The 27678-nt window shown below is 46.1% G+C and overlaps 1 protein-coding gene across 1 annotated transcript in view; it reads left to right on the top strand.

Moving 5' to 3' along the window:
• Window positions 1-844: 844 nt before the first annotated feature.
• The window catches only part of EMILIN3 (elastin microfibril interfacer 3), a 38901-nt gene continuing 12067 nt past the window's right edge, over window positions 845-27678 (top strand). The window contains exons 1-2 of the mRNA XM_084848382.1: window positions 845-1059; window positions 19163-19285. Coding sequence (XP_084704508.1) covers window positions 854-1059; window positions 19163-19285 — 329 coding nt within the window. The 5' untranslated portion in view covers window positions 845-853. The remainder of the gene's footprint in view (window positions 1060-19162; window positions 19286-27678) is intronic.

The raw sequence follows: 27678 nt of genomic DNA, 5'->3' as shown, positions 1-27678 counted from the left end.
AACACCCATGATTCCCTTTGTCTGTGAGCTCTGGGGGAATAAGTAGTGCCAAGGGCACATGGATGCCATGTGGTTTATGAGGATCAGATGTGCTGAATCAGGACACTGGAGAGGCCTGAGAAATACATCACCCCCTGCCAACATTCCTTGAAGCTGGCATTCTGGAAGCAGACACTCTAGAAGGTCTCTCTATCTAGCTTTCTTGGGCTGCTCCTTCGCTTTCTCTGCCTCTTTCTCTCTTGTCTGTTTCTCTCATCCCTGCCTTTGTTTCTCTCCCCTGTTCCTCCTCCCCCCCCCTTTCTTTTTCTCTTCTTCTTCTTTTTTAAAAGCATTTGTTTGATGCTGCACTGCGGGGGTTTGTCCCCTGATTGGTAGTGGTGAGCATTTCAAAGGCCAGTCGGCTGGAGGAGGAGATGGATGGAATATTATGCTAATCCAGAGGGAGGGACCCGCCTCTCTCGCCTGCCGTACTAGGGGAACCCAGGCTGACTGAGAGCAAAGCGAACAGCAAGGAAAGGTACAAAAGAGAGACTTGGGTCGGGAAGGAGCTCAAGCAACCGCGAACAGAGTTCTTCTCTTTAGCCCCAGGCAGAGATCTTCGCCTTGGTCGGCCTCTGTTTCGTGAGATTTCCCTCTCTTTGGAAATTTGGAAAGAGCTTTGGAAGGAGCGAAGTAACAACTCACCTACTCTCCTGAAGGGATTTTTTTTTTTTTTTTTTTTTGTCCACCTCGTTTGGAAAGCAGAGAGCAAACTGGCCCCAGCAGAAACTCCCTCTGCAGATCTTTGTTGGTGACAAGAAGAGGGAAGGAGTTTGCAGCCGCGCATCTCTCTCTCCTTCTCTCCTCGGAGAACATGAACAGGACGAGGAGATTCTCCGGGAAAGCTTTCTCTTGCGCGTCGATCTCTTTGCTCTGCGTCGGGACGCTGGTTTGCCTTACCGATGCCAAAGGGACCTATTACCGCCACCCTGTGCCTATCCCTTACGGCAGCAGATACAACCTCTATACCTCAGGATCTAGCCCCCAGCTCACTCCGGGAAAACCCATGGGGAAGCACAAGTAAGCGATTCCAATTCCCTTGTTCGTTCTTCTCGCTAGCCTTCCGCGTACTCTTTCTCCACCCCACCCCCGGCCAAAAAGGCGAGAGGAAAAGAGAAGAGATGATGAAGATGCCTTCCCAGAGTGTTCCCGGTACTGTAGCGTTGCTAGTCAATTGCACCCTTTGCGGATGGTCAGTTTCACTCATAGGTCATTTCATTCCAGAGGAGCGTGCATGACATGTATGTATGCATGTGTGTGTTTGTTTTTAAGGTGCTTGGATTTGGGAATAGCGACGGAAATGAAAGAGGGTGTTTTGCACACGAAAAGGAACCTGGATTTATAGCTTAAACCAAATGTTTCGAAGCCCCTAGTCGCGCGCGCTTGCCTCCCCCCCCCCCCGTCCTTTCCTTTCATTCTTTCCACGAAAACAGATCTGCAGAATTCATATGGATTTTAACATTCCGGAATGCTCAGGGAAGGCGGTGGGGGCGGAGATAGACGAAGAAGGAACTAGCTTGTTGCAAAGGACGTATATTTATTTTATTTGCAGTTGATTCAGGGCTGCTTGCTTTGTGGGCTGAAGCTTAATTTGCAAATCAATATATAAGGAACGTTGCAGGGCTGAGGGAGAAGTTTCTCACTCTCCCCCGCCCTCCGCTCGCCTCTCCCACAAGGTTCCAGACGCACAACTCGATAGCAAAGGAACATTTTCCGTTGGCATCGGGTGAAAAAGTTGAGCTGAGCCCGTTGGCGTAAAACTGCAAGCCACAGGTGGAGAGGAGAAAGAAGGAAGGTTTCTTGAGCCAGCGCTACCCCCGTAACTTTTTGCTTGACGACTGGCGAGGAATTTTTATTTTTTTTATTATTATTATTATTATTATTATTATTATTATTATTATTATTATTATTTGCTCTAAGAACTCCTTGGATCTGAATTTGTCTCTTGGCTGGGTGGAGCGAAGAGAAGTTTGCAGAGTGCCAGTGGGGAGGGACCACTCCCCCCACCTCTCTCTCTCTCTCTCTCTCTCCCAAATGCAGAGGTCACCTGCTTTTGCTCCCCCGGAAGGTCGTTCAACAGAGGCAGGCAGCTACCCTAAAACGGACTTCTTTCTGTTGGTTTTTTGAGTAAGTGTAGGCAACTTGTGGCCCTCCAAATGTTTGGGACTACAACTCCCACCAGCCCCAACCAGCAGGGCCAATGGTCACGGCGGATGGAAGGGCAGTCCAAAACATCTGGAGGGCACCAGCTTGCCTAACTCTGGTTTAGAGGATAGAAAGTCGAGATCATTCCAAAGGGAGAATTGACTTCCCTCCTGTATCTCCCCCCCCCCGCCGCTGCCGCTCTCCACTTTGTCTAAGTGAACTGCTCCTGAGCGTGAGGGCAGTAAAATCTAAAGCAGCCTTCGACGAATGATTCATAAGTCAGTGCCTCATTCCTGTAACTTCCCTAACCAGGTCCTATCCAGGTGTTCTGGACTCCAACTCCCATCACCACCTAGCCTTTGACTGGGGCTGGTGAGAGTCGTAGTCCAAAATATCTGGAGTGCACCACGTTGGACAAGACTGCTGTAACAGTTATAGGAGGGTGTGAGTTAAGCTCACAGGGGGACAACCACTGCTACGTAATTCATAGGGCTGGATCCAAATTTAGTCATACTTAGGGCAGACCCATTGATAGCAGTGGGGCTTCCATTAGTCATGACTAACTGATGCTCCATTGACTTCAATGGATTTACCCTAAGTATGACTAAATCTGGATCCAACCCACAGTATTTGTCATTCTTTGTGGATTTTTAGGCTGCAGTCCTAACCTTGGGACCAGAGGTGTTGCTGTGCACCTAAAATATATCTTTCCATTGGCATCGATGGAAGGGGTTTTTCTAAGCATAATTGCCATGCAGAGGGGGAATCTGGGGGCGGGCACAGTGGAGAGGGAATGGAGGATTGACCCTTCCCTTCCCAACTGTGGTCTCCCTGGAAATCCACACCCACCCACCCACTCACCACATGGTAGCTAAATTAAGGGAAAAACCCATTGGCACGAAATGGGAAGAGAGCGGAAGGTTGCAGCATGTGGGGAGGGGGGTGTTAATCCTTCTCCCCCAGCTATGATCCCTCTTGAAAATTGCCTCCTGCATGGCATTTAAGCTGAGAAAAAAACTTAAACCAATGGACACTTAGGGCTCTGGGGAATAGATCCAGGGCCCTAGGAAATAAATCTGGGGCTCTGGCCTCATGGGACCAGGTCTAGCAATACCTATGTCTGGGAGTTAACTCCTTTGAACTCAGTGGGACTTACCTTTGTCTGAGTAGACATGCACAGGATCACACTTGATTTGCAAAGTGCTCCAAAACGTCCTTGCATTCCTCCTCACAACAGGCCCTGTGAAGTAGGCCAGTATTGTTCCCATTTACAAGCAGGGACCCAAGAACACTGCTTCAGATTTCATCTGAAGAGAGTTCAGAAGGGGGCGGGGAAGATTCTCAGCAAGGTTTAAAGGCCTGCTGGTGGACATATTGCAGATTAAATTGCAAATGGCAGTTTATTTCAGGAGCATTTGCTGGCATTGCTTTGTATACCACACCATAACTTTAGCAGCATTATCTGCACAGGACAAACAATCTCTCTCTCTCTCTCTCTCTCTCTCTCTCTCTCTCACACACACACACACACACACACACATGCAAATAAAGCAAAAGGCTTTGTGTGTTTGACCTGCATTAACTAGCACACAGGCTGGGTTAATTGTTTAAAACAATTGTCTCTCAGTGTGTGGAATGAATGAACTGGGCAGATATGCTGATGCTCCTGAGGAATAATCACATGTGGTCTGACACAGAGTCGGGGGCAGCAACCCCCTGCTGGAACCCCTGAGACTGAGGCGGAGGGATGGGGACTTGTCTAAGAGGCCATACAATAAATCCGTTGAAGGATAAAGACATATGAATGGTGTGGAGTAAATGGATAGAGCGGATCCCCCCCCCCTTTCCCATATAATACTAGATCTTGGGGTCACCCAATGGCAGTAGATTCAGGACAGACCAAAGAAAGTATGTCACACCACAACACAATTAATTTATGGAATTTGCTGCCATCAGATGTGAGGCAGCTTAGATGGCTTTAAAGGGGGATTCTTAGACCTAGTCATGGAAGATGGGTCTGTCAATGGATATCCAGGTTCGGAAGCTGTATGCCAATGAATGGTATTCACTGGGATGCAATGGGATGGTGGGGGTGGGAGGAGAGAAGGGGTATGTTCTCTTCATGGCCTGCTTGGCTTCTCAGAACCATATGGTTGTGGGAAATAGGATCCTGGCACAGGTAAAGTGAACAAACGAATTCAGTGCAGGCTGGTGGCTCTGATGTCAGTGGGGTGGTGAATCCACTCTGGGTTTTAGTCAGAACCAGTCATAACTCTAAAGGACTTCTCCAAGGTGTGGAAGCACCTTGGAGAGCTCCTTTAGAGTTCTGACTGGTTCTGACTGAAACCCGGAGTGGATTCACCACCCCACTGACATTGGAGCCACCAGCTTCCACTGAACAAACTGCACTCTGATCTAGCAAGGTTGAGAGTCTATGTCTTCTGATTTTAACTTTGCCTGTTAGATCACAGTAGTGAGACCACACTTTCTCCCCAATCCTTGCACTATGTACAGTGGCCTTCCTCAACCTGGTGCCCTCCAGATGTTTTAGACTTCAACTTCCATTGGCCCCAGCCAGCATGACTAAAGGTCAAGAATGCTGGGATTTGTAGTCCAAACCTCTAAAGGGTAACATCAGCTGAAATGAGATAGGATGAAGGGTCTGGAGGCATCATATTCATGGATGGGATGTGGGCAGACTGTTGGCCTGTAAAAACTGGGTACTGCTAGGAAATGGATAAGAACATAAGAAGAGCCATGCTGGATCAGACCAAGGGTCCATTTAGTCCAGCATTCTGTTCATGCAGTCGCCAACCAGGTGCCCAAGGGAGACCCAGAAGCAGGACATGAGTGCAACAGCACCAACCTGCCCATGTTTCCCAATAACTGGCGTACATAGGCATCCTGCCTCTTAGTGGAGGTCACATATAGCCATCAGAACTAGTAGCAATTGATAGTCTTCTCCTCCAGGAATTTGCCCAACCCGCTTTTTAAGCCATCCAAATTGGTGGCCATCACTCCATCTTGTGGAAGTGAATTCCATAGTGTATCTTTGTGCTGTGTGAAGAAGTACGTCCTTTTATCTGTCCTAAGTCTCCTGCTAATCAGCTTCGTGGGATGATACCATGAAGCTGATAAGGGTGTCTGCTGGGTCCCTCTGAGTCCATGCCTCCCCTTCTGTTCCACCCCACTATCAAAATATTCTTATCGTGCTCATATTCCATTTCCAACTGCACATTAAAACTAACATGAAGAGTGGGCAACTGGTGGACCTCCCTCTAATTTTAAGTGACTCTTACCCTGATTTCAAAAGCCCTGTGCAAGTGATGCTGTTCAGACCTCTGGCAAAAGCAGTCTGTCCCTCCTATGGCAGCTCATGGGCAGGGGAAGGAGAAGGAGGGAGGGAGAATGGGGTGGCAGAAAGAGAGATAGAAAAGGGGGTGGCCCTGCCCACTGCAGGCTTTGGCCCTGCCCACTTTCAGCACGCAGCCCCTGACAGATTGCCCCCAAGGGAATGTAGCCCTTGACTATACAGAAGGTTTCCAGCCCTGGCCTTACATTATGCCCAGTCCAATAACAGTGTAAGCAATTCAGCACAGAGACAATCATGCCCATTCAGCAGTTTCTAAGCACACTTCCTTGGAAGTCATTCCCATTGACCATCCCATTGATGGTCACTGGCTATGCTGGCTGGGAATTATGGGAGTTGCAGTCCAACCCATCTGAAGGGTACTAGGCTGAAGAAGTCTGCCTTAGAGAGCCACTGCCATCAAAGCAGATACAAGGCCAGACAGACAGGTCTGATGCTGTATAAGGCAACTTGGCATGTTCACCTTACCTGACTCTCCCCTTCTGTTGCTGCACAGTCTCTGTGATCAACAGTAACAAATGTCAACAAGGAGGCAGCAGGAAATATTTGCAGATGTTTGGATCCAGATTTACTCTGCATCAACTGTGTTGGTGGCAGTGGACTTCTGTTCCTGCCTTCCCATAGCAGCCCCTCTAGCCCCCTAAAAATACTACACAAGGAGTCAAGAGACCCTGCTGAACGGGTTGAGCTGTGGTATGGGAGGATCTCAAAAATCAGGAAGAGGGACCTTCCACAAGCAGATCCCTTCCTTTTGTGGAAGGCAGATCCTGGATCCAACTAACAGGTTGCTTGTCTGTAGATATGCACAGAAGGGATGTACAGATCAATTCATCTCCACTACATGATAGTTTGACATGTGTTCATTCCTAAGTTCATTCCATCCTGTTTCTGCATCAATCTGCAAATTAAAAAACCCCCACTGCAATAAAATTCGTATTATTTTTAACATGTGTGGTTTGTTTTTGTTTTTTTGTTTTTGCAAGATACACTTTTGTACACTTTTTACCCTGAAATATGCAATTTTCTACACATTATATGCTAAAATATGAATTTTGCTATGCACTTAATCCTAAAATATGCATTTTTGTATCCATTTAATCTAAAATATGCATTTTTGTACTCATATTGGTATGTTGTTTGAGCCAAGAATTGTATTGCAAAATTCAGAGAAGTGGAAAAACCAAAGGGTTACTGTGTTCCGATCCATGTACTAGTCCAGGAAGTACGCATCAGGTCAGGTCATAGTGTGGAATGAACAAAATCCTCAGTCATCCCTAATGTACAGGATTTTAATCAGGGGTCAGATGTGTCTCGTCGTCACAACCCACATACACTCCGCCCTGAGCTAGTACTGCTCCTTTGCCTAGTGGGCAATCATAGTGAGCGCAGCATGATCCTTTCTGTCAGCATGATGAAATATGTAAGAATAGAGCAGGATTCTACCATGCTGTATCATACCTACCTTTTTCGGAGAACCTCTGTAGTTAGTTCCACTTTGGCGGGGTTTGCACGATCAGTGGGGGAAACTATGCAGTATAGGCTGTTTCCTCTGCCCCATGCACTCGCCATTTGCTTAATTACCCATGCCATGTTATGGGTTGCTGCGTTGTCCGAACCCAACATGCAGCATGATGGGGGTGGCTTCTAACCCACCCCACAGTAATGGCTTCTAGTAAGGGTTGTGAGGTGGGTTAGAAGTCACCCCTGCTGCACCACACGCCAGGTTCGGACAACGTGGCAACCCACAATGCAACGTGGGCAATTAAAGAAATGCCAGGCATGCGAGCAGCAAACATGGGGGAGGGGAAAACAACCCACACTGTGTAGTTTCCCCCGCTGATCACGCGAACCCAACCAATGTCTCCAGGGTGCTGAATTGGACACAATAAATACACACAGAATCAGCCACCAAAGAAACCGTCTCCTGGGCAGATACTTTGTAAGAGGGAGATCATTTCTAGCCATGCCACCTGTTGACTGAAGATGCCAGGGTCTCTGCTCTACCACTGAACTCTAAGCCCTTTCCCAAAATCCTCTGAGGCATAGGTCTTTTCCTCTCACCCCTATCAGACGAGAAAGGCTTGTTGGGGCTTTGAACCCAGGACCGCTGACATTCTAAGCAAGAATCATACACCTCAACACCAAAGCCTCAGCCTGGGGTGACGGAAGGTTAAACCAGATTTACACACTTGCCTAGGAGTAAATCCCATTGAACTCAATGGACTTGCACTGGACTGTGCTGTAAATGTGTAGTGTAGATCTGGGTCTGTACTGCTCTGGAATGTAGTTCAAGACTGGGGAGATTTGCAGTCTGGTTTGCTTGTTGAAATTAACCCCCGCCAAGGCATCACTAGTCAGTGCAGTCTGGTGGCTCTGATGTCAGTGGGGTGGTGTATGTGCTCTGGGTTTCAGTCAGAACCCATCAGAGCTCTAAAGAAGCACCTTGGATAGCTCCTTTAGAGCTCTGACAGGTTCTGACTGAAACCCGGAGTGGACTCACTGCCCCATTGATGGAGCCACCAGCTTCTAGGGATGTGTGAGCACACTCCAGCTCAGATTATCTGGGTGCCTGCTGAAGATAGCCCCTGCTCGCCCCCTCACCCCGGAGTTGCACTCGCCCCCGCTCGCGCCCTCCCGGACTCACCATGATCCCATCCGGTGAGTGCTGACCATTTCCCTGCCTTTTTTTCTGCCCCCAAAAGGGAGTTTTGAAAATGCGCATATTTAAATACGCGCGGTTTGGGGACCAGGAAAGCTTAATAGGTGCAATATTAGAAGCATTATATTAGAGGCGTAATGCCTCTAATATTGAGCCTATTAAGCTTTCCCAGCCCCCAAATTGCACATATTTAAATATATGCACTATGCACTATGTTGTTGGTATTGTTTATTTCACTTATAAAAATAAAATAAATATAGATTTTAAAAAATGCACATTTTCAAAACTCCCTTTTTTGCGCAGAAAAAAAAGGTGGGAAAATGATGGGTGCTCACTGGATGGGATCACGCTGAGTCCAGGAGGGTGCGCAAGCGGGCATGAGTGGGGAACAAGTGAGGACAGCAGCTTGGTGGGCACAGTCCGGGGGTTGCGGGCAAGGGGGCGACAGACTCCCAGACCCAGTCGGGTGCCCACAACATCCCTACCATGGTCACTAGTGAATGTGATATGATCTCCAGCAGCAGGACCAGAAACACCCCCTATCTCAGAACCTGGAGAGCTGGATGATAGCAGTGGGCTAGAAAGGCCCTTTGTTATATCCCAGGGAGGTTGAATCTTGGGTCCATAGGCCAAATCTGGCTGCCTGTGGTCCCAATCTGACCATGCCACCTACCCCAGGCCCTCTCTTCCCCTGGCCACCAATCATTTGGTGGTTTCTTGTCCTTTGCTTGTCCTTTTCCCTTTCTAAAAGGTTGAAATGCCTCTTCTAAGGCTTAGTTACTGGCAATATCTGTTCAGAATACTGTGGCCAGATTGTTGAGCAGGTTCAGTTACAGGGAGCATGTGACTCCCTTGTTACAGCAGCTTCACTGGCTACCCAGAGACAGCTTCTGTTTCTGGCACAATTCAAACTGCTGGGTATGACCTATAAAGCCCTATATGGCTTGGGACAATGCTACCTGAAAAGACTGCCTTCTCCCATACAAGCTGCCCAGGTTTTAAGGTCTTCAGCAAAGGCCCTTCTTTCGGTACCATCACCCTCAGAGGTCCATTTGAGGGTGATGCAGGACAGGGCTACCCCAATGGCTGCCCCCAAGCTGTGGAACTCCCTGCTGAGGGAGGTTATGTTGGCTCCCTCTCTGCTGTCCTTTTGCAGGCAAAGCCATTTTTATCCAAGCAGGCCTTTGGTGTGTAAGCAGGTCTGTTGGGTTGGGTGCTGCTGGTTTTATTCTGCTGTCAGGAATGAATCTGAGCATGTGGGGATGTCTGGCAGCTCAGATTCGGAGTCAGAATGGGAACAGCAAGAACAGAGGGTGGCACCCTCCCTAGTGAGCCCAGATACAGTGAGACTTTCTTCCCAAGACCTTGACACACAGATGGCCCAGCCTGAATGGCTCCCCCATTCCTCTACCATGAGAACTCAAATTTCAGAGGAGGAGGAAGGCGAGGGGCACGACTTGAGGGACGTTCGGGTCCGTTGCAGGGCGAAGCGGGAAAAGTTAGGGGCAGGGCTCAGATGCTGTGCCAGGTCGGCCACTCGTGGAAGCCAATGTAGGTGGGAGCCACCCTAAGGGAGGGGCATCACTGCAAAGCAAGTCTGGCCAAGAAGCTCATGCCCAGACTGCTGGCAGCTTCTCTAACTTCCACTTTGTCTCCTCTATTGATATTCGTAGAAGTGTGGATTAGCTGGTTCTATGCAGTCTGAGAGTTTCCTAGAATCTGCATTTGCAAAAAAGCTAGTCCTTAACTGATGAAGAAGTGAGCCTGAAGCCTTGTTTCCTGGAGTGTGTTGATTGCGAAGGGAGAGGACAGAAAAACCTGACATCCGCTCTTGTTGTGTTTTTAATTGTGTTTTTAATGTATTTGTTTTATTAACGTTTTAATTACATGTTTATTCACCTATGATTGTAAGCTGCCTTGAGTGCCGTTTTCCTTGTAGAAACATAGTGTACAAAAATAGAAATAAATAAATAAATAACAGCTTTATGCTACAATATGCTGGTGTTTGGGGGTATTTTTGGCCCTGCCCCTTTTGCCCTGCCCACCCCTGGAATGCGGCCCCTGTGAACTCCGAAACTGAATTAGGCCCTTAGGCTGAAAGAGGTTCAACACCTCTGTTATATCCCATGATTTTTAATCCAGCCCCATTTGTGTCTATGCTGCAAAGCACCTGCAAAAGTGAGGATGGCATCAAACCCACCAAGCTTCCTGCAACCATATGCGTGAGCATTTAGCCTCTTGCCCAGTTTTTCTCTTTGATCCCAGGCAGCTGATATTTATCGAGCTGTAGATAAGTCTGACAAAGGGTTATTTCCTGAATGCCTAAAAATGGTGCTGTATGCTTTTTATATCCGCTGTGGCACCTTCTCTGCTGTGGCACCCCAGTTGTGGGATGCCCTCTCCTTGGAGGCCCAATTGGCGCACACATTGGTTTCATTTTGGCGCCAAGTAAAAACATGGCTTTTTACCAAAACCTTTGAGGGTTAAATGCATTCCTTAAAGTAGCACACTGTTTAAACTGGTTTATTGTTTTAGATTTTAAATTGTTATTAGCTTGTTTAATGTTTAATATGTTTTTAGCTGTTTAAATTATTTGTTGTTTTATACTGTTTACATTGATTTTATCTGTATGCTGCCCTGAGATCTTAATGATATAATGTGGGATATAAATGTTTTAAATAAACAAACAAACAAATATCCTAACCTCTCCTGCAAGCAGAGATTTTCCCCATTAAAGGGCAGCCATTAATATGGTTCATTGCTCAGCCGAGAGATTCTGGTCTTCGAGATCTGTCCTGCTTGCCCTTCCCTATACAGCAATGGGGTTGGTCCTGGCTTAGAGCTAAACTACACATTAAGCTAATTGTGTAGTGTGTAGCTGAAGCTTGTCTTATGCTTTACCCTTGTGTAAGAGAGTGCAGACCTGATTTGGATTGGGACCATGGTGCTCTGGAAGAGGAGGGTTAAAGGAGGGTTTCCCCCACCCCATGCAGGCCACTTCTTAGGTGATTTTGTGGTACTTCAACATGGATATTATTGGAAATGGGTGTTTTATTGCACTGTACACAGCTGAAAATGGCTTACAAATCCTAGTGAAAAATAAATACAAAAAAAAAATGCGAGCACTGCCCATCGAGTACAAAGGGGACATGTATGTATTCTCTCTGCCTGTGTGTGTGTGTGTGCACGCGCACGTGCGTGTGTGTGTATGAGAATGCATCTGAGCACAATTTATTTTATTTATTTTACATGTTTTTAGTCTGCTTTTAAGGGTAGTCTGCTTTTAGTCTGCTTTTAAGGGTAGCATCACAATGGAATGCCGCAAAAAATCTACATGCCTTCTTCATTCTCAATAACAGTATGTGAGTTTTGTAATTGGGCACTCATGCCCTAGCACACATACACATACACACACACACACACACACACACACACAAAATCCCTAGTACACATACACACACAATTTGTGTAGCCAAAAAAGAAGATGAAAGTGGTCATAGATTTGCATAAAACTTGCATCAGCTAATTTATATCTATAGATGGACATTTAGAAATAATTATTAAAAGTTAAATACAAATATGAGACATCTCACCCTAGTGGGAAGACTGTGTCCAGGTGACTGGTGTGCCTGCTCAGCCTGCTAACTGCTCACGGGCAGCGTCAAAGTCCCTGCTCTCTCCCTTTGTAGAATTCTTTATCTTTAAACCAGACTTGGAGTGAACATCCCTCCAAACAGAGGGTAATACCTTTGAAGAGAGGCCAGTTCTCTGTAAAATAGGACGCATGGCCATCCTAATTAGAAAGGTTCCTGGGTACACTACCATATCCTGTAATAATCCTTAGCATGGCACCTTTTCCTCAGCCCTCCATCTTTCCAGGCTGATTTATGTTTATGGAGGACATAGATCAGCCTTCCCCAACCTGGTGCCCCCCCCAGATGTGTTGGACTACAACTCCCATCATCCCTAGATGGGGTCTTTGAGTCTGCCTCCAGATTGCATATCTAACTTGAAGCCGTTTGGCACCTGTTGAGCACAGCTACTCAAGAAGACATGTGCTCGTTCACTCCCACCGTCTCTCCCTCCCTCCCGAGTATTAGCTGCTGTTTCAGCTGAAAGGGCCTGGACTACACAAAAGGAAAAGTCCAGGCGCAGCGTATAGAATCATAGAATCATAGAATAGTAGGGTTGGAAGGGGCCTACAAGGCCATCGAGTCCAACCCCCTGCTCAATGCAGGAATCCAAGTCAGAGCATCCCTGACAAATGGCTGTCCAGCCTCGTCTTGAAGGCCTCCAGTGTGGGAGAGCCCACCACCTCCCCAGGTAATTGGTTCCATTGCCGTATTGCTCTGACACTCAGGAAGTTTTTCCTGATGTTCAGTCGGAATCTGGCTTCCTGTAACTTGAGCCCATTATTCCGTGTCCTGCACTCTGGGATGATCAAGAAGAGATCCTGGCCTTCTTCTCTGTGACAACCTTTCAAGTACTTGAAGAGCGCTATCATATCTCCCCTCAGTCTTCTCTTCTCAAGGCTAAACATGCCCAGTTCTTTCAGTCTCTCTTCATAGGGCTTTGTTTCCAGTCCCCTGATCATCTTTGTTGCCCTCCTTTGAACCCACTCCAGCTTGTCTGCATCCTTCTTAAAGTGTGGTGCCCAGAACTGGACACAGTACTCCAGATGAGGCCTAACCAGTGCTGAGTAGAGGGGAACGAGTACTTCCCGGGATTTGGAAGCGATGCTTCTATGAATGCAGCCCAAAATAGCATTTGCCTTTTTTGCAGCCACATCACATTGTTGGCTCATATTCAGCTTGTGATCGACGACAATTGAGAATGTAGTGTGAGAAGCTGGTTTTCATTCTCCTGGGGAAATTTTGTAATCACCGAAAGGGATTGCTGTGGTTGGGTGGGTTGCCCAGCATCCCTGACCATTGGCCATGCTGGCTGGGGTTGATGGGAGTTGAAGTCCAAAACATCTGGAGGGCACCAGATTGGGGAAGGCTGGACAAGCTGGTGTTTGGGTGCCATCCAACTCTGATTCTAAGAGTCCATCTAAGTGATGAGAGCATAAGAGCAGCCCTAATGGATCAGAACAAAAAAACACCTACTCCTAATAGTGGATAGTCAGATTCCTCTGGGAAGCCCAACAGGAGGGCACGATGGCAAACGGACCCCGCCGCACAGGTAGTATTCAGGGCATACATTTGGGTTGGCGTGATCTAGCCCAACACTCTGTCAAAAGGCTAGATCACACCATGGGTCACCCCAATCCAAAATGCAGTGCGCTGTATTTTTTATTTTTATTTATTTCATTTCTAAACTGCCCAATAGCTGAAGCGCTCTGTATGCAGACAGCAGGCTTGTGGGGCAAAAGCTCCTCCGCCCTGCTCAGTGGTACAGCACATGTTTTGCATGCAAAAGTTCTCAGGTTTCATCCCTGGCATCTCCAGGTAGGGCCAGTTGTGCAGCTAGGGCTGGACCCTTGAGGCCAAAGTCCAGGGCCCCACAATCCAATCTCTGCCCCCAATGACCACTCGGAGAGCAGCAGGTGATGAGGACATCAAGGCAGCAGAAGCAATCTCCATTTTATTCCTGTAGTCATAATGGTGCTAATATTTAAGTGAGCTTAAGGGTGCAGTCCTATGGACTGTATCCTCACTGCTTGGAGGCCTCTGAACTCCAAGGCTTCTGAGATTCCTATGCCCTCCTGGGTTGAAGACGACAGGGTGGGAGGAGCGGTGGAGACAACCTTTGTGGTGGAGGTGATCTCCGATCCCTTGTATTTTTGCTAGATGGGCTTTTCAGCCCATCTAGCAAGGGCACTTTGGAGGGGGAGGGGAGGAGATTGTAGAAGGCACAGGATAAATTGTGTCCTTGCCTCTTCCATCTCCTCCCCTCCCTGCACAACAGAATGCCCCCTTTCCCCTCTCTCCGAGGTCGATTTTCCAACCTCAGAAGGGAGCCAGTGCAAAAAGTCTATAACAGGAGCGTTGAACCTCTTTCATTCTGGAAAAACTCCCAGGGGCCACATTCCAGTGGTGGGTGGGGCCAAAGACAAAAGGGGCAGGGCAAAAATACCAAAAAATACCAACATATTTTATCTTAAAGCTCTTACTGCCAGTTTTAACCTTTTATAATGGGGAGAAACTGCACAAAAGCCAGGAGACAACTAACCAATTGGTGGTCGGGGGAAAGAGTGTAGCCAGTGTGGTGTAGTGGTTTGAGAGTTGGATTGGGACTCAGGAGATCTGGGTTCTACTCCCCACTCAGGCCATGAAGCTCACTGGGTAACTTTGGGCCAGTCACTGACTCTCCACCTAACCTATAGCGTTGTTGTGAGGATCAAATGGAGAGGTAGAGGAGGACCATGTAAGCCGCCTTGGGTTCCTTGCTAGAGGAAAAAAGGTGAGAATGAATGAATGAATGCATGGATGCATGCATGCAGTGGGGCCTGGAGAATGGGACATGCCATCTGGGGACCCCAGGAGGGTTGGGTTTGGCTCATGTCCTTGAGGCTCTACACCCTTGGTCTATAAGGATGGGGGCTACCTACTCCCTACCACAGTGGACAAGTGTTTGGCATGTCAGAACCAAAGAATGAAGATGGGTCTACACATGCAACAAAAATCAGCTGGTAGAGGCCAGAGAGGGGAGAACAAACCGTTCCACTTCAGATTGCAGGTGGGAGCTCAGCTCGCAATTTGGAACATTCCCCCTGAATTAAAAACCCCAGGATGGAACCTGCATCTGCAGCCTAAAGTCGTGCATTGCTCCACCACCTCAAGGGTTCTACAGACTCATTCCCCTGCCTTTTTAGATCAGGCCAGAGATAGTGCCTCTCGTGCACATGCTACAATATGGGATCCAGAGTCAGTCACATTTGGAATACACCCATCATAATCCATGGGACTAAATATACAGTATTTAATCTTATACTGTATTGTTTTGTATATTACTTATAAATGTCACTGATTTATAAATGTTGTTAAATAAATAACTTAAGCCCCATTTATTTGAATGGGTTTACTCAAAGTATGACAGAGTCTGGATCCAGTCCTACATATGCTGCTCCCCTGTGCCTTGTTGTGTTCTTGCTGTAACTCAACTACCGGGGGAGCAAATAGCAGTGCAGTATAGGAGAAGCAAGTAGAACTTCACACTTGGTGCTATGCCAAAGTTGGGGCCATGGGCTCTCTTACTTCTTAGCCAGGTATGTCACAATATCATGCTGCTCTGCCAAGTCAGAGACCAGTCACCTATACCCGGCAGGCACATTTTCTCAAGTGATTATACAGCTTGGGATCAAGAAGTATTTCTCCACCACCCCAGATATATTCATTAATAGCCATGATTGTTGGGGGCAGAGACAGTGTGTGTGTTGGGTGGGTGGGTGGCTTTCCCCATAATATGTTGCTCGGAGCTCTTTGTTTTGCAAGTGTCTTGGTTTAGTACTGTGTTTGCTCGTGATCTGTGCCTATGACACACCACAGTCTTCACCATACGACTTGCTCCATAGAGTCATAGAACTGGGGTGAACCTGCCTCACGGCTCTTGGTAGATCTGAGGATCTTTCATTCCATTTATTCTGTTCTATCACTACCTCTAATAGCAAACTCAGCTGGTGAGTCCTGACAGAAATGGAACCAAAACGGGGCTGCTGAGAAGCAAGAGGGAGGTATCAGCATGCTCAGGAAAACCCCGAGGCTTGCAGAAGTTAAAAACAAACAAACCTTTTTATAAGCCTAGGAGGGCAAAATCCTCCCAAAGAACCCAGTGACTACTGAGCATGTTCTGTAGAAAAACGTGGGGAATGGAATAGAACAGAGTAATCGTGGAAGAGGACATGGCTGGCAGGAACTCTTGTTAGAGATGAGGGTACCCTGCAACATTTTGTTGCACGTCTCACTTGTTCTATTCCATTCCCATCTTCAAGCACTGTCCTTCCATTCCCAGTGTAACAGCCTCCATTATTCTAGTCATAGTGGGCATCTTTCTTTGCAGTTGGGTTCTAATCCCCAACTGCCCGACATATATGAAGTCCCTTTCATTTCTTTGACGAAGCCTATAGTTTATGCTTCTGTGAAAAAGGCTGATACCAACTTTATACAGATTAGAGGTGGAACAACATTTGAGTGAAAAAGTTTCATGCAGGTTCTCAGGTTCTGGATTTGTATCTGGACATCAAATCCAAAGACCTCCGCATCTAAGTTTCAACTTTGATTGACTTTGATTTTGGAATATATTTTTAGTTTGATGGATGCAGGTTTGATGAGAGTATAAGATCTACTTTACTGGATCACATCAAAGGTCCATCTAGCTTGGCAATACTGGTTGATCTCTCCTGGCATTTTTTTCTAATAAACTCAGATTTCTCTACTCCTAGCCAACTTTCCACCCAATATTTCGAAAGAAAACCACTTAAGATTTTCAACATTTTTTTAAATATTAGAGATGTTCACAAGTTTTGGTGTGCTTTGCTATGTACTCCAATTTTCTTTCTTTATTTTACTGAGGTTCATTATTATCAAATTGCAAACACATGGCATTCCACTGGCAACTTAAAACTTATTACCGCAGTTGTTCCAGGATTCCTAACTAGCGCTTCAATGAAATCCTCAGATTTCAGATTTTCTGCATTTTGGATCCTAAGATTTCAAACGTCCTGTATATCAGATCTGATAAGGGCTGTGCTAGCATTTCATTTTAACTTTGAACAGCTTTCCTCAACCTGGTGCCCTCCAGATGTGTTGGACTGCATCTGGCTGGGGATGCTGGGAGCTGTAGTCCCACACATCCAGAGGGCACCAGGTCGAAGTAGGTTGACTTAGAAGATCTCAGACTGGAGACCTATAGCTTCTTCCTACTAGAAACAAAACTAACATATATTTGTAACCTTCCTCCTTCCAGAGATCTTATCTCTGAAATAACACCTCCACCCTCAGAGACCCGAGCTTCGTCTCTTCCCATCTGCCATGTCCTAGGGACTTACTTTGTTGTGAGGCGACCTGACATTCTTTCTCCTCTCATAATGTCGTCTGCTATATCCCTGTCCTCTTAATCTTCCTTTGCCATGTTGCCGTCTCTAACCCACTACATCCTGAATTTTGCACTCAAAGACTCAGGTCTAAAATACTGTCTCAGCCTCCATCTTTTCTAGCAATACACACCTGTAGTCTTCTCCACTGTAGCTATTTATTTATTTATTTATTTATTTATTTATTTATTTGATTTATCCCTTGCCTTTCTATCAAGAAAATGATGTTCAAGGTGGCTTACCATCTAAAATTTAAAATAAAAACTTGATTAAAATAATACCAAAACAAATACATTAAAAACACAATTAAAAAGACAACAAAAAAAGAACAAAAACAGCACCCAATCCAGCAGACCAACTTACATGCCAAAGGCCCATTTGGGGAAGAAAAAACACATTTGCCTGCTGGAGGAACGACAGCAGAGAGGGAGTCACCTGGTCTCCCTTGGGAGGGCGTTCCATAGCTTTCCCTGGAGACCATTATTCCAGGCTTTGGCTGATTAAACACAGAATCATAAAGGGATCAATGGCAATCGAGTCCCACCCACCTGATGCCATCAGTGCACCAAATTTCCACATGTGCAACCCAGTGAGCAAATGCACTGCAGTGAGTGCTTGCAGAACAACAGTTCTGTGCATTGGTGTCCCTTCTGGTGAGATACTGAAGCCACAGAATGGAGGAAGAATGGAGGTCCATATCATCCTGCTACATAAGGCTGAATCTACACATAGCAGTTTTACCATTAGCATACTGCAGTGATAACTATTGGTGCCCATTGGTGTCATGTGCACCAATAGTTATCACTGCAGTATGATAACAGTAAAACTGCTATGTGTAGATTCAGCCTAAGACTCCATCCCAAGGCTGCCATTGGTTTCTCATTGGGATGTGGGAGAAATTTGTTTGAATTGCACTTTAATGCTAACCTACCCATTTTCACACTTTTGAACCAATACCCAAACCAAAACTCAGTATTTTATAAAGTAGGACATATGGCCACCATCAGTTTACCTGTGACTAACCTTGCACAGTCTTTCTGAAACATATATTATTGTTGGGAAAATAACATTCCTATTTCACTCTTGGACCATTTAGGGCACAATCCTATGGAGACAGGCGACTGCCTATCCAATGCATGGCAGGAGAAGCATGGAGGGGATCTTCCCCTCCGCACTTCTCCTGCCCTGCATTTGCGGCTAGATGGCTGATTTTGGCTGTCTAGCTGCAGGAAGGCGGAGCGGGGGAAGAGGCTGCCGGATGACACATAGGATGTGTTGTACCAGCATTTCTGCCTTCTGTGCTCCAGAACACCCCCTGGAACACCCCATTTTGGCTCCTCTTGTGAGCACGGAGCACAGGGCCATTCTGCACAGCCTGCAAGGCGGGAGGGGAGGAAGGTCGGTTCTTCAGGAACAGACCTCAGAGCGTGGGGTCTGAGGTCGGTTCCCAGGAAACCACATATCCTGTGGCCATCTAGCTGCTGACTAGTGGACATAGATTGCTCCCTCTAGCAAGCATGAAAAGTACTAGGGATATTTCTACCTATGAATTGCAGAGTCTGAGCTATGAATCCCTGCCGGGTCACCCAGGCAACTCTATTATTATTATTGTTGTTGTTGTTGTTGTTGTTGTTGTTGTTATTATTATTATTATTATTCCTTCCCAGATAGCTCAGTATCCACCTTGGGAGTGGGGTCCCTATACATTCTATCCTCTCTCCCCTGAGGTCAATGATATCAGCTAGTTGATTATTCCAAGTCAAGGGAAGTCTAAGGGAACCTTTAGCTGTTTCATCCCACTGGCAAATGCTAGATAATTGCAGACAAAGTGTGGCCTGGAGGTTTTGAAAGGGGTTTGCAAACCTGATCTGGCCACCAGATGTTTGACCAAATCTTTGCTTTGCTCACAATGCAGGAGCTACTGTGCATATGTGGTGCATAGGAATGTAACATGCACCCTTCAGGATGGAGCAGAGAGCTATGTGAAAGCTGAATATCACAAGTGCAGCTGGGGACCCAAGTGTCCTGGGAAAGTCCTGTAAGTATATGCAAGGATGCTGCTGTAGCAGGGGGGCACTGCAGATGACTATTAGCATATTTTGTCTTGGATGAAAGAAGCAGTTGCCATCACCGCGACTCCTGGGAATTAACGTTCAAGAAGTAGCAAAGGCCGTGTTAATATGAACTCTTTCCCACCCCTTCATTTTCCTATTGAATCTCCCCCCCGGATTTCTCTGCCTGCCTTGCCTTGCCTTTCTTCATGCCATTGTCTTCTTTGCTGACACAGTGGCCCTTGGTAGGCAAGTGTACCACAGGCTTCCCAGCTGCCATTGGTTTAGCTGCTATGACGTCACCAAATGGCATGGCAGAGAAAAGCAACTAAGTGCTAAGAGAGATTTGGGAGTGGAATTCTGAACTGATTGGCAGGAGATTCAGGATAGACAAAAGGAAGCATTTCTTCACAGAGCACATATTTTTTAATTTCATTTCTCTACTCTCCAATGGCTGAAGCTCTGTGGGCAGTTCACAAAAATTAAAACCACAAAGTAAAACAATATGAAATATGAAAGCTTAAAACTACAACATAAAATTACAAACAGGATAAAACCTAGCAGCAATGCAGAGATTTAAAATACAGATTTAAAACAGCACAGCTAAAAGACTAGAGTGCTAAAATGCTGGGAAAATAAAAGGTTCTTCACCTGGTGCCGAAAGGAGTACAACTAGGGATGAATGGGCACCCCCCACACACCGATCCAGGTTCTCTGGGCCTAGCCCCTGCCCCCACTCACATGCCCCCCAATGCACCCTCGAGCCCCTTACTGAGCCACTCATGCTCACCTGCTCCCTGTTCTCCAGAGTTGCGATTGGCATTTTGTGGGGGGGAAAATGGCCAACACGAATATGCTCACATAGAGCTATATGAAAAATGGTGCTGTGGATCGCCCATATATACAAGATTACAGGCATAAATGGGCTATTTACACCTGTAATCTTGTGTATATGGGTGATTCACAGCACCATTTTGCATATAGCTCTATGTGCGCATATTTGCGATCGCCATGTTTTTTCATAAAATGGCGATCGTGACGCCAGAAGACGCCCAGGTGAGGGCGGGCGGCTTGGCAAACGTGGGGGAGGGTTGAGTGGGGGCAGGGGCTTGGAGGGGATGGCTCAGGGGCATGGGCAGGGGGGAGTCTGTCAGACTCCTGGACCGAATCAGGCATCCGCACCATCCCTAGGTACAACGTAGGTGCCAGGTGAACCTAGTTAAACAATGGAATTTGCTACCACAAGATATAGTGATGGCCACCAGTTTGGATACTTTTACAAGGGGATTAACAAATTCAGGGAGGATAAGGCGATCAATGGCTACTAGTCATGAGGTTTATATGTGACCTCCAGAATCAAAGGCAGTATGCATCTGTATACCAATCGCTGAGGAATATGAGTGGGATGGTGCTAGTGCGCTCATTGTCCTGCTTGGGATGAGCAGGACAATGCTTGTGGGTTTCCCATGGGTAGTGGGTTGGCCGCTATGTGAACAGCATGTCTCTTCTTACATTGTTAAGCATGACCTGCAAAATTGATTGAGTGGTTTGGGAGCCTTGTGATGATAGAAAGCCATTGAACAGAGATAGACATATGACAGTTGCTGCTTATGGTATGTGATGCTTAATTTAGGGCAATCCAGGCAGCAGCTTCCCGTGCTTCCATTGGGAGTTCTGTTTTCCCATGACATTGTTTTAAGCTCTTGTATATCACAAGCTTAAAAATTGGAAAGGTTCTCTTATGCCTGCCTGCTTCCAACCAAGTCCCATGCTAGCCAAGAGTCCAAAAGCAGCTCAGTATGACCATGTATTTCTTGGAAGTTGACCCAAATATAGCATAAATCCTTCACATGCTATGGACAGGACCCAAAGAGCCAGGAGTGGAAAGAAAATCACTGTCAGCCCCACTCCACAAACGCTTGCAGAAGAAAGCTCATGCAATCCTGTCAGAGGTGGGTTATGTGTAACATGTCTCCTGCTTCTGCTTGTGTGAGGGGCTGCACAGGCAGATCATTATCACCATCACTGCTGGCTTGGCTTTCCTCAAGCATCAGGTGGAAAATAGCTCTTCACTGAGCAGAAGAGGCCTTCTGTTTGCAGAAGAGCCCCTTTGGCTCCTGCCGTATGTTTTAGGCATAGAGGTGACACAAAGGCAGTTGTCAAGGATGATGAGATCCATAGACATGGAACTCTACAAAGAATGAGAGATCAGGTCTCAGTCCCAAAGGCCTTACAATCCAGACATAGACACAAAGGCAACAACAGGGGAAGGGGAGGGACCTGAAGACAGGTAAACAAGGGCAGGATTGGCAATTATTTCAGTTATGCATACTTTAGGCTTATTTAAAGTAGAACAGCCTTCCTGGGGGCCCTCCAGAGGCTAATTTGTCACAAACCCAAGAAATTAAGACCTACATCAGGTCCATCTACCATACATTACTATACCACTTTAAGTACCATCATAGTATTACTAAACTATATTACTTTAAATACAGTGGGGTTCTCCCCAAAGAATCCTGAGAATTGGTGATATACTGGATTCTCTATCAGACATCTGTAGAACCACCATGGAAGAACTACAATTCCTAGGGTACTCTGGAATGAGGGAATGACTTTAAATCTGTAGGGAGGATAAGGTTAAGAGAAATGCATCACCAAAAAGTTGGGAGAAGAGATAAAAGATGGCAGATTTGCAGAAAAATTGCCTGTATATCATTCAAAAATTCCCCTTCAAGGATCACTGCCTTGTTGTGGCGAAGGGGCTTGCGTAACTCAGTGAAGCCATAAGCTATGCCGTGCAGGGCCACCCAAGATGGACAGGTCATGGCAGAGAGTTCTGACAAAAGGTCTACTGGAGAAGGAAATGGCAACCCACTCCAGTAGTCTTGCCAAGAAAACCCCATGGAACGTATCACAAGGCTAAAAGAGATGACGCCGGAAGATGAGCCCCTCAGGTCGGAAGGCGTCCAATATACTACTGGGGAAGAGCAGAGGGATTTCCAAGTAGCACCAGAAAGAGTGAAGCGACTGGGCCAAAGCCAAAAGGACACTCAGCTGTGGATGTGTCTGGTGGTGATTAATAAAATTTAATAATAATAATAATAAGACTGGAAAAGGTCAGTTTACATTCCAATTCCAAAGAGGGGCAACACCAAAGTGTGAAAGTGTGTTCAAGCTACCGTACAATTGCGCTCATTTCACATGCCAGCAAGGTTATGCTCAAAATCCTACAAGCTAGGCTTCAGCAGTATGTGAACCGAGAACTACCGGAAGTACAAGCTGGGTTTCAAAGAGGCAGAGGAACTAGAGATCAAATCGCCAACTTTCGCTGGATCATGGAGAAAGCAAGAGAATTCCAGAAAAATGTCTATTTCTGCTTCATTGACTATGCTAAAGCCTTTGATTGTGTGGATCACAACCAACTGTGGCAAATTCTGAAAGAGATGGGGGTACCAGACCACCTTACCTGTCTCCTGAGAAACCTGTACGAGGGTCAAGAAGCAACAGTAAGAACCAGACATGGAACAACCGATTGGGTCCAAATTGGGAAAGGAGTACGACAAGGCAGCATATTGTCACCCTGCTTATTTAACTTATATGCAGAGTACGTCATGAGAAACGCCGGGTTGGATGAATCACAGGTTGGAATTAAGGTTGCCGGGAGAATTATCAACAACCTCAGATTCGCAGATGATACCACCCTAATGGCAGAAAGCGAAGAGGATCTCAAGAGCCTCTGGTTGAGGGTGAAAGAGGAGAGTGCAAAAGCTGGTTTGAAACTCCACATTAGAAAAAACGAAGATCATGGCATCTGGCCCCAGCACTTCCTGGCATATGGAAGGGGAAGAAATGGAAGCAGTGACAGATTTTATTTTCTTGGGCTCCAAGATCACTGCAGATGGTGACTGTAGCCATGAAATTAAAAGATGCTTGCTCCTTGGGAGGAAACCTATGGCAAACCTAGACAGCATAGTAAGAAGCAGAGACATCACCTTGCCGACAAAGGTCCGTATAATCAAAGCTATGGTTTTCCCAGTAGTAAGGTACGGCTGTGAGAGCTGGACTATAAGGAAGGCTGAGCGCTGAAGAATTGATGCTTTCGAACTGTGGTGCTGGAGAAGACTCTTACGAGTCCCCTGGGCTGCAAGGAGGTCAAATCAGTCAATCCTAAAGGAAATCAACCCTGACTGCTCATTCGAAGGACAGATACTGAAGCTGAAGCTGAAATATTTTGGCCACCTAATGCGAAGAGAAAACTCTCTGGAAAAGACCCTGATGCTGGGAAAGACCGAAGGCAAAAGGAGAAGGGGACAGCAGAGGATGAGATGGCTAGATAGCATCACTGATGCAATGAATATGGACTTGAGCTCGCTCCGGGAGAGAGCACAGGACAGGAAGGCATGGCGTGCTATGGTCCATGGGGTCACGAAGAGTCGGACACGACCGAACGACTGAACAACAACAACAACAATCATTCAAAATTAGAAATAATTGAAATAGAAATGCTATACATCTCACCATATTGCAGAAGAGTGTGACCAGGTGACCTGCATGCCTTCTCAGTCTGCTGTCCAGGGCTAGATCTACAGTGGTCCTTTTTATCAGTATTGAAATGCACAGATAACTGTTGGGGCACATTAGGCATTCCGTATACCACTTTTGTAGCATTATTTCCCACTTTTTATTCTGTATTATCCAAAATACCACAACAGATGTCATTGCGTCTGCTGTGACATATAAATGCACAGGAAGGATATAGTGTCACCATGATGGGATCGTATCGATATGACACGAGGTGTAGATCTGGCCCATGTGCTAACTGTTGATGGGCAACTTCAAGGCCCCTGCTGCTCTCCCTCCTCTGGGTCCTTTAGCTTTAAATTGGACTTGGACTGGATGGCCCTTCAGGTTGAGGAGTGTCCTCTGTAAAGTAGGACACCTGGACACCTTAAATAATAGGTCCTTTGATTAGTGCAAATGCTTTGGTTGGCTGCCTGAGGCTGCTGAATGCCAGCTGTCTGCAGCCGAGGACAGTAGCTTGTCAACTATAGACTCAATTAACTAACCAATTATTGGAAAAGGAAATAGCAGCCTTACCTCCCCAGCCTTTCATAACAAGCACGAGGGATTAAAAAAGGATGTTTTTTGAACAAAGCCAGTCCTGCCAGATGAACTTTCTACATGGCTTGGAAAACTGCGAAATCCATGTAGATTTTTCCAGCCACCGGGGCCACGGGTAACTGTTTATGCAGCTGCAATAAATACTTCCTGTTGCTGACATGTGGAGTGGAGTTTTTGCACTTTGAAAGGGCTGGCGTTTTTTCCCCTCCTGAAAAGAAGCAGTCTCATTTCTAACTGGAAGCAGCAGCACCAAAGGGCAACATGGCATGGTAGAAGTGCTCTGTTGCCAATTCCCTTCCCAGTTTGACCTGAAAAAAAGTTCTGCTTTCTTTACAACCCTGACCCTTGGCCAAGAGAAAGAGAGAGAGGTGGGCAGCTGCCCAGATGTCTGTGGAGAGCCAAGGCGATGGCTCACACGCCAGTGTTATTGTTGACAGTGGCTCGGCTGGGCAGCTTTCTCTGGACGCTGTGAGATTTCCAAGCCAGGTTTACGTGCACCCGCACTGTTTTCTTTTTTAAAAAAAAACCCTACCGCAGTAACTTGAAGCCTTCTGCAGGGAGCAATAATCTGTGACAGCCTGCATTCTCCATTCCCCCTCATATCACTCAATGACAAAGAAGACAAACAGAAGTTTATGGCAGGTTTTGCTGCAGCATCCCAAACGAAGGCTGCCAGAAGTGGAGCCTTTTCCAATGTCCAGTGTTTTGCGGAAAAACAACAAAGAACGCCTCCAGCCCTGAGAACATGGCCAAAGCAGTTGCTCAGCAGCGGTACAGGAACCATGTTACATTTAGTATGGCAGAGTTCATCCATCAGAGAGGCTGCCTGCACGGAGGGGGCATGATTCTCATGACCAAACTGGCATTGAGACATACGGCATGTGGCAAAGCAACTGGGCAATAAACCAGCTGTGCTCCATTACTGAAAAGTACAAAATGCCTTGCATCAAATCAGGAAGACAGCCGGCCTAATCCACAGCATTTTCGAGAGGATTACCATTAGCCCTGCCGATACATAAAAAAAGTACCTTAATAGCAAGAAACAAGTATACCTGACAACAGGGAGTGTGACATAATGTGTCTGGGTGTTGAAAAATCTGGCTATAGTCATGCTATCTATCAGACACATGATATGAGTAACTTATTTTCACTCCATCCAACTAGCTTGATTCCCAAACTTGAATGGGTGTATCTGAGATCCACTTGATGAAGAAACAATAGAACAGTTTTAAGGATGAACCCCACTCAGTGATTGATTTACAAACCCTTCCTGAGTATTTTGGGCTTCAAGAATTAATGTCTGGGTGGTGGTCCCTGAAACTTCTCTCAAGCCAGACAACACGAATTTGGTATTAAGGAATATATATTTATTGCTCAAACAGTCTAAGAGAATAACATGCGTTTGTTATGATAAGGCACATCACAAACATCCCTAAATACATGCAAGTTATTATTGCTAAAAGTATAATGAAAATAGTAGCAAGCATACTGTTAACATAGTAAAATCTAAGTTCCTCTCAATCTAACAGTTAATATCAAAGTTTCATATTTACCTAAATGGAAGGCATGATGGGCAAAGCCAGCCTAAGCACTTCGGTGGGTTTCTCATTCTTCCAGGATCTCTCTCCCAAACAGATCAAACCCTTGTCTTTTATAACCCCCATGATGTTGATGACCTCATCCTTAGTTTCGGACCTGGTCATACCACTATTCCTATTTCTCCCAATGTAGCCAGATTTGCCACTGACACAACTAACACCTAGATGAAAGTATCTCTGCTAAACTAAGCAGCTTTCTGCTTCTAGTACTTGACTGACCCACTTTGGGCAACCTTCCTCCATTGCCAGGAATACATTCCATTACTCACAGCTATCTCACAACACACTGAGAACTAATCACATCTAGCAGTACAATACATACTTATCCATTTCACACACTATAATGCATATTCCACTACATACATAGTCACTTCAACTTTTCACCAAATTTCTATAGCTCAACTCACATGTCCATGCTGTACCAGAACCTGCTATAATTGGGCTCAAGATATATACCACAACCAGTTCTTGATTGTGAGGATCGGTCCTCATTCAGTATATATGTAACAGACATCCATAAGTCTATGTATGAGAGGAGTTAAGATCTCCAAGGGCTAATTCACTCATGAATATAAATAATATATGCAGCAACTGCAATCCAAAACTGATTAGCAAGGACATTTCTCTGAATACAGTAGAGCTTCTGAGCAAGCACGCTTAGGATTGCTGCTTTGACAGATACATCACTCAAGGGCTAGAAGCTGAATGCATGGGCTGCCTATGCAGGAAAATATGATGGGGCTTGAAGAAGTCATGGCCCAATCTACGTACACTGCCAATTTAATGCAGAGGGAGAGCACATCAAGGTCGTTAGCGACAGATTATGCTGTCGCCAATCCGCAGACACCCCGCAGCTTCCCTCTGGAAAAGGCACATTTTCAGATAGTCGTTTTAGTGCATTGTTTTCCTTAAACACAACTCCGGAGATGTTCCATTGTGGTGTGCCTGGTTTGTTGTTCAGTCGTTAAGTCGTGTCCGACTCTTCATGACCCCATGGACCATAGCACGCCAGGCCTTCCTGTCCTCCGCTCTCTCCCGGAGGTCCATCACGGACCTCCTTTCATCATTAGAGTCACTTGCCATGGGACCTTACTTATCATTGTTCTGAGTTTATTAAAATTGGCTTTCCTAAAATCCAGGGTTCGCGTTTAGCTACACGCAACTTTTGCTTCCTTTAGAACCAAGAACTCAAGTATAGCATAGTCATTTTCCTCCAGAGTTCCCATAACTGCTACTCTATCCACTAAGTCATCTCTGTTGGTTAGGATCAAGTCAAGGATAGCCTTTCTGTAGGAGGAAGTTATCAGCAACACAAGTCAGGAATTTCTTGGAGTGGCTATGTTTGCAGAATTTCTCCCCCAACAAATATCAGGGAAATTGAAGTCCTCCGTTGGTACTATACCTTGCTTCCTTGAAACACTGGCTATTTGCTTTTCAAAAGTTTCATCCTGGTCTTCTCCTTGATTGGGTGGCTGGTAGTAGACTCTGACCACCATGTTCCTTTTATTCTTTGCTCCATTTATTTTAACCCAGATGCTTTCGATGGGGCTACCAAGCTCCTCTTCTTGTATTTCTGTGCAGACATATGTATTTTTAACGTATAGTGCAACTCCATCTCCCTTTCTGTTCCAACTGTTCTTTTTGAACAAATTATATCCCCT

This window comes from Heloderma suspectum, chromosome 4 (assembly GCF_057233095.1).
Source record: "Heloderma suspectum isolate Gila_16-S chromosome 4, 16-S_ref, whole genome shotgun sequence".
Lineage (NCBI taxonomy): Eukaryota > Metazoa > Chordata > Lepidosauria > Squamata > Helodermatidae > Heloderma > Heloderma suspectum.
This window is presented reverse-complemented; position numbering and strand designations above follow the sequence as displayed.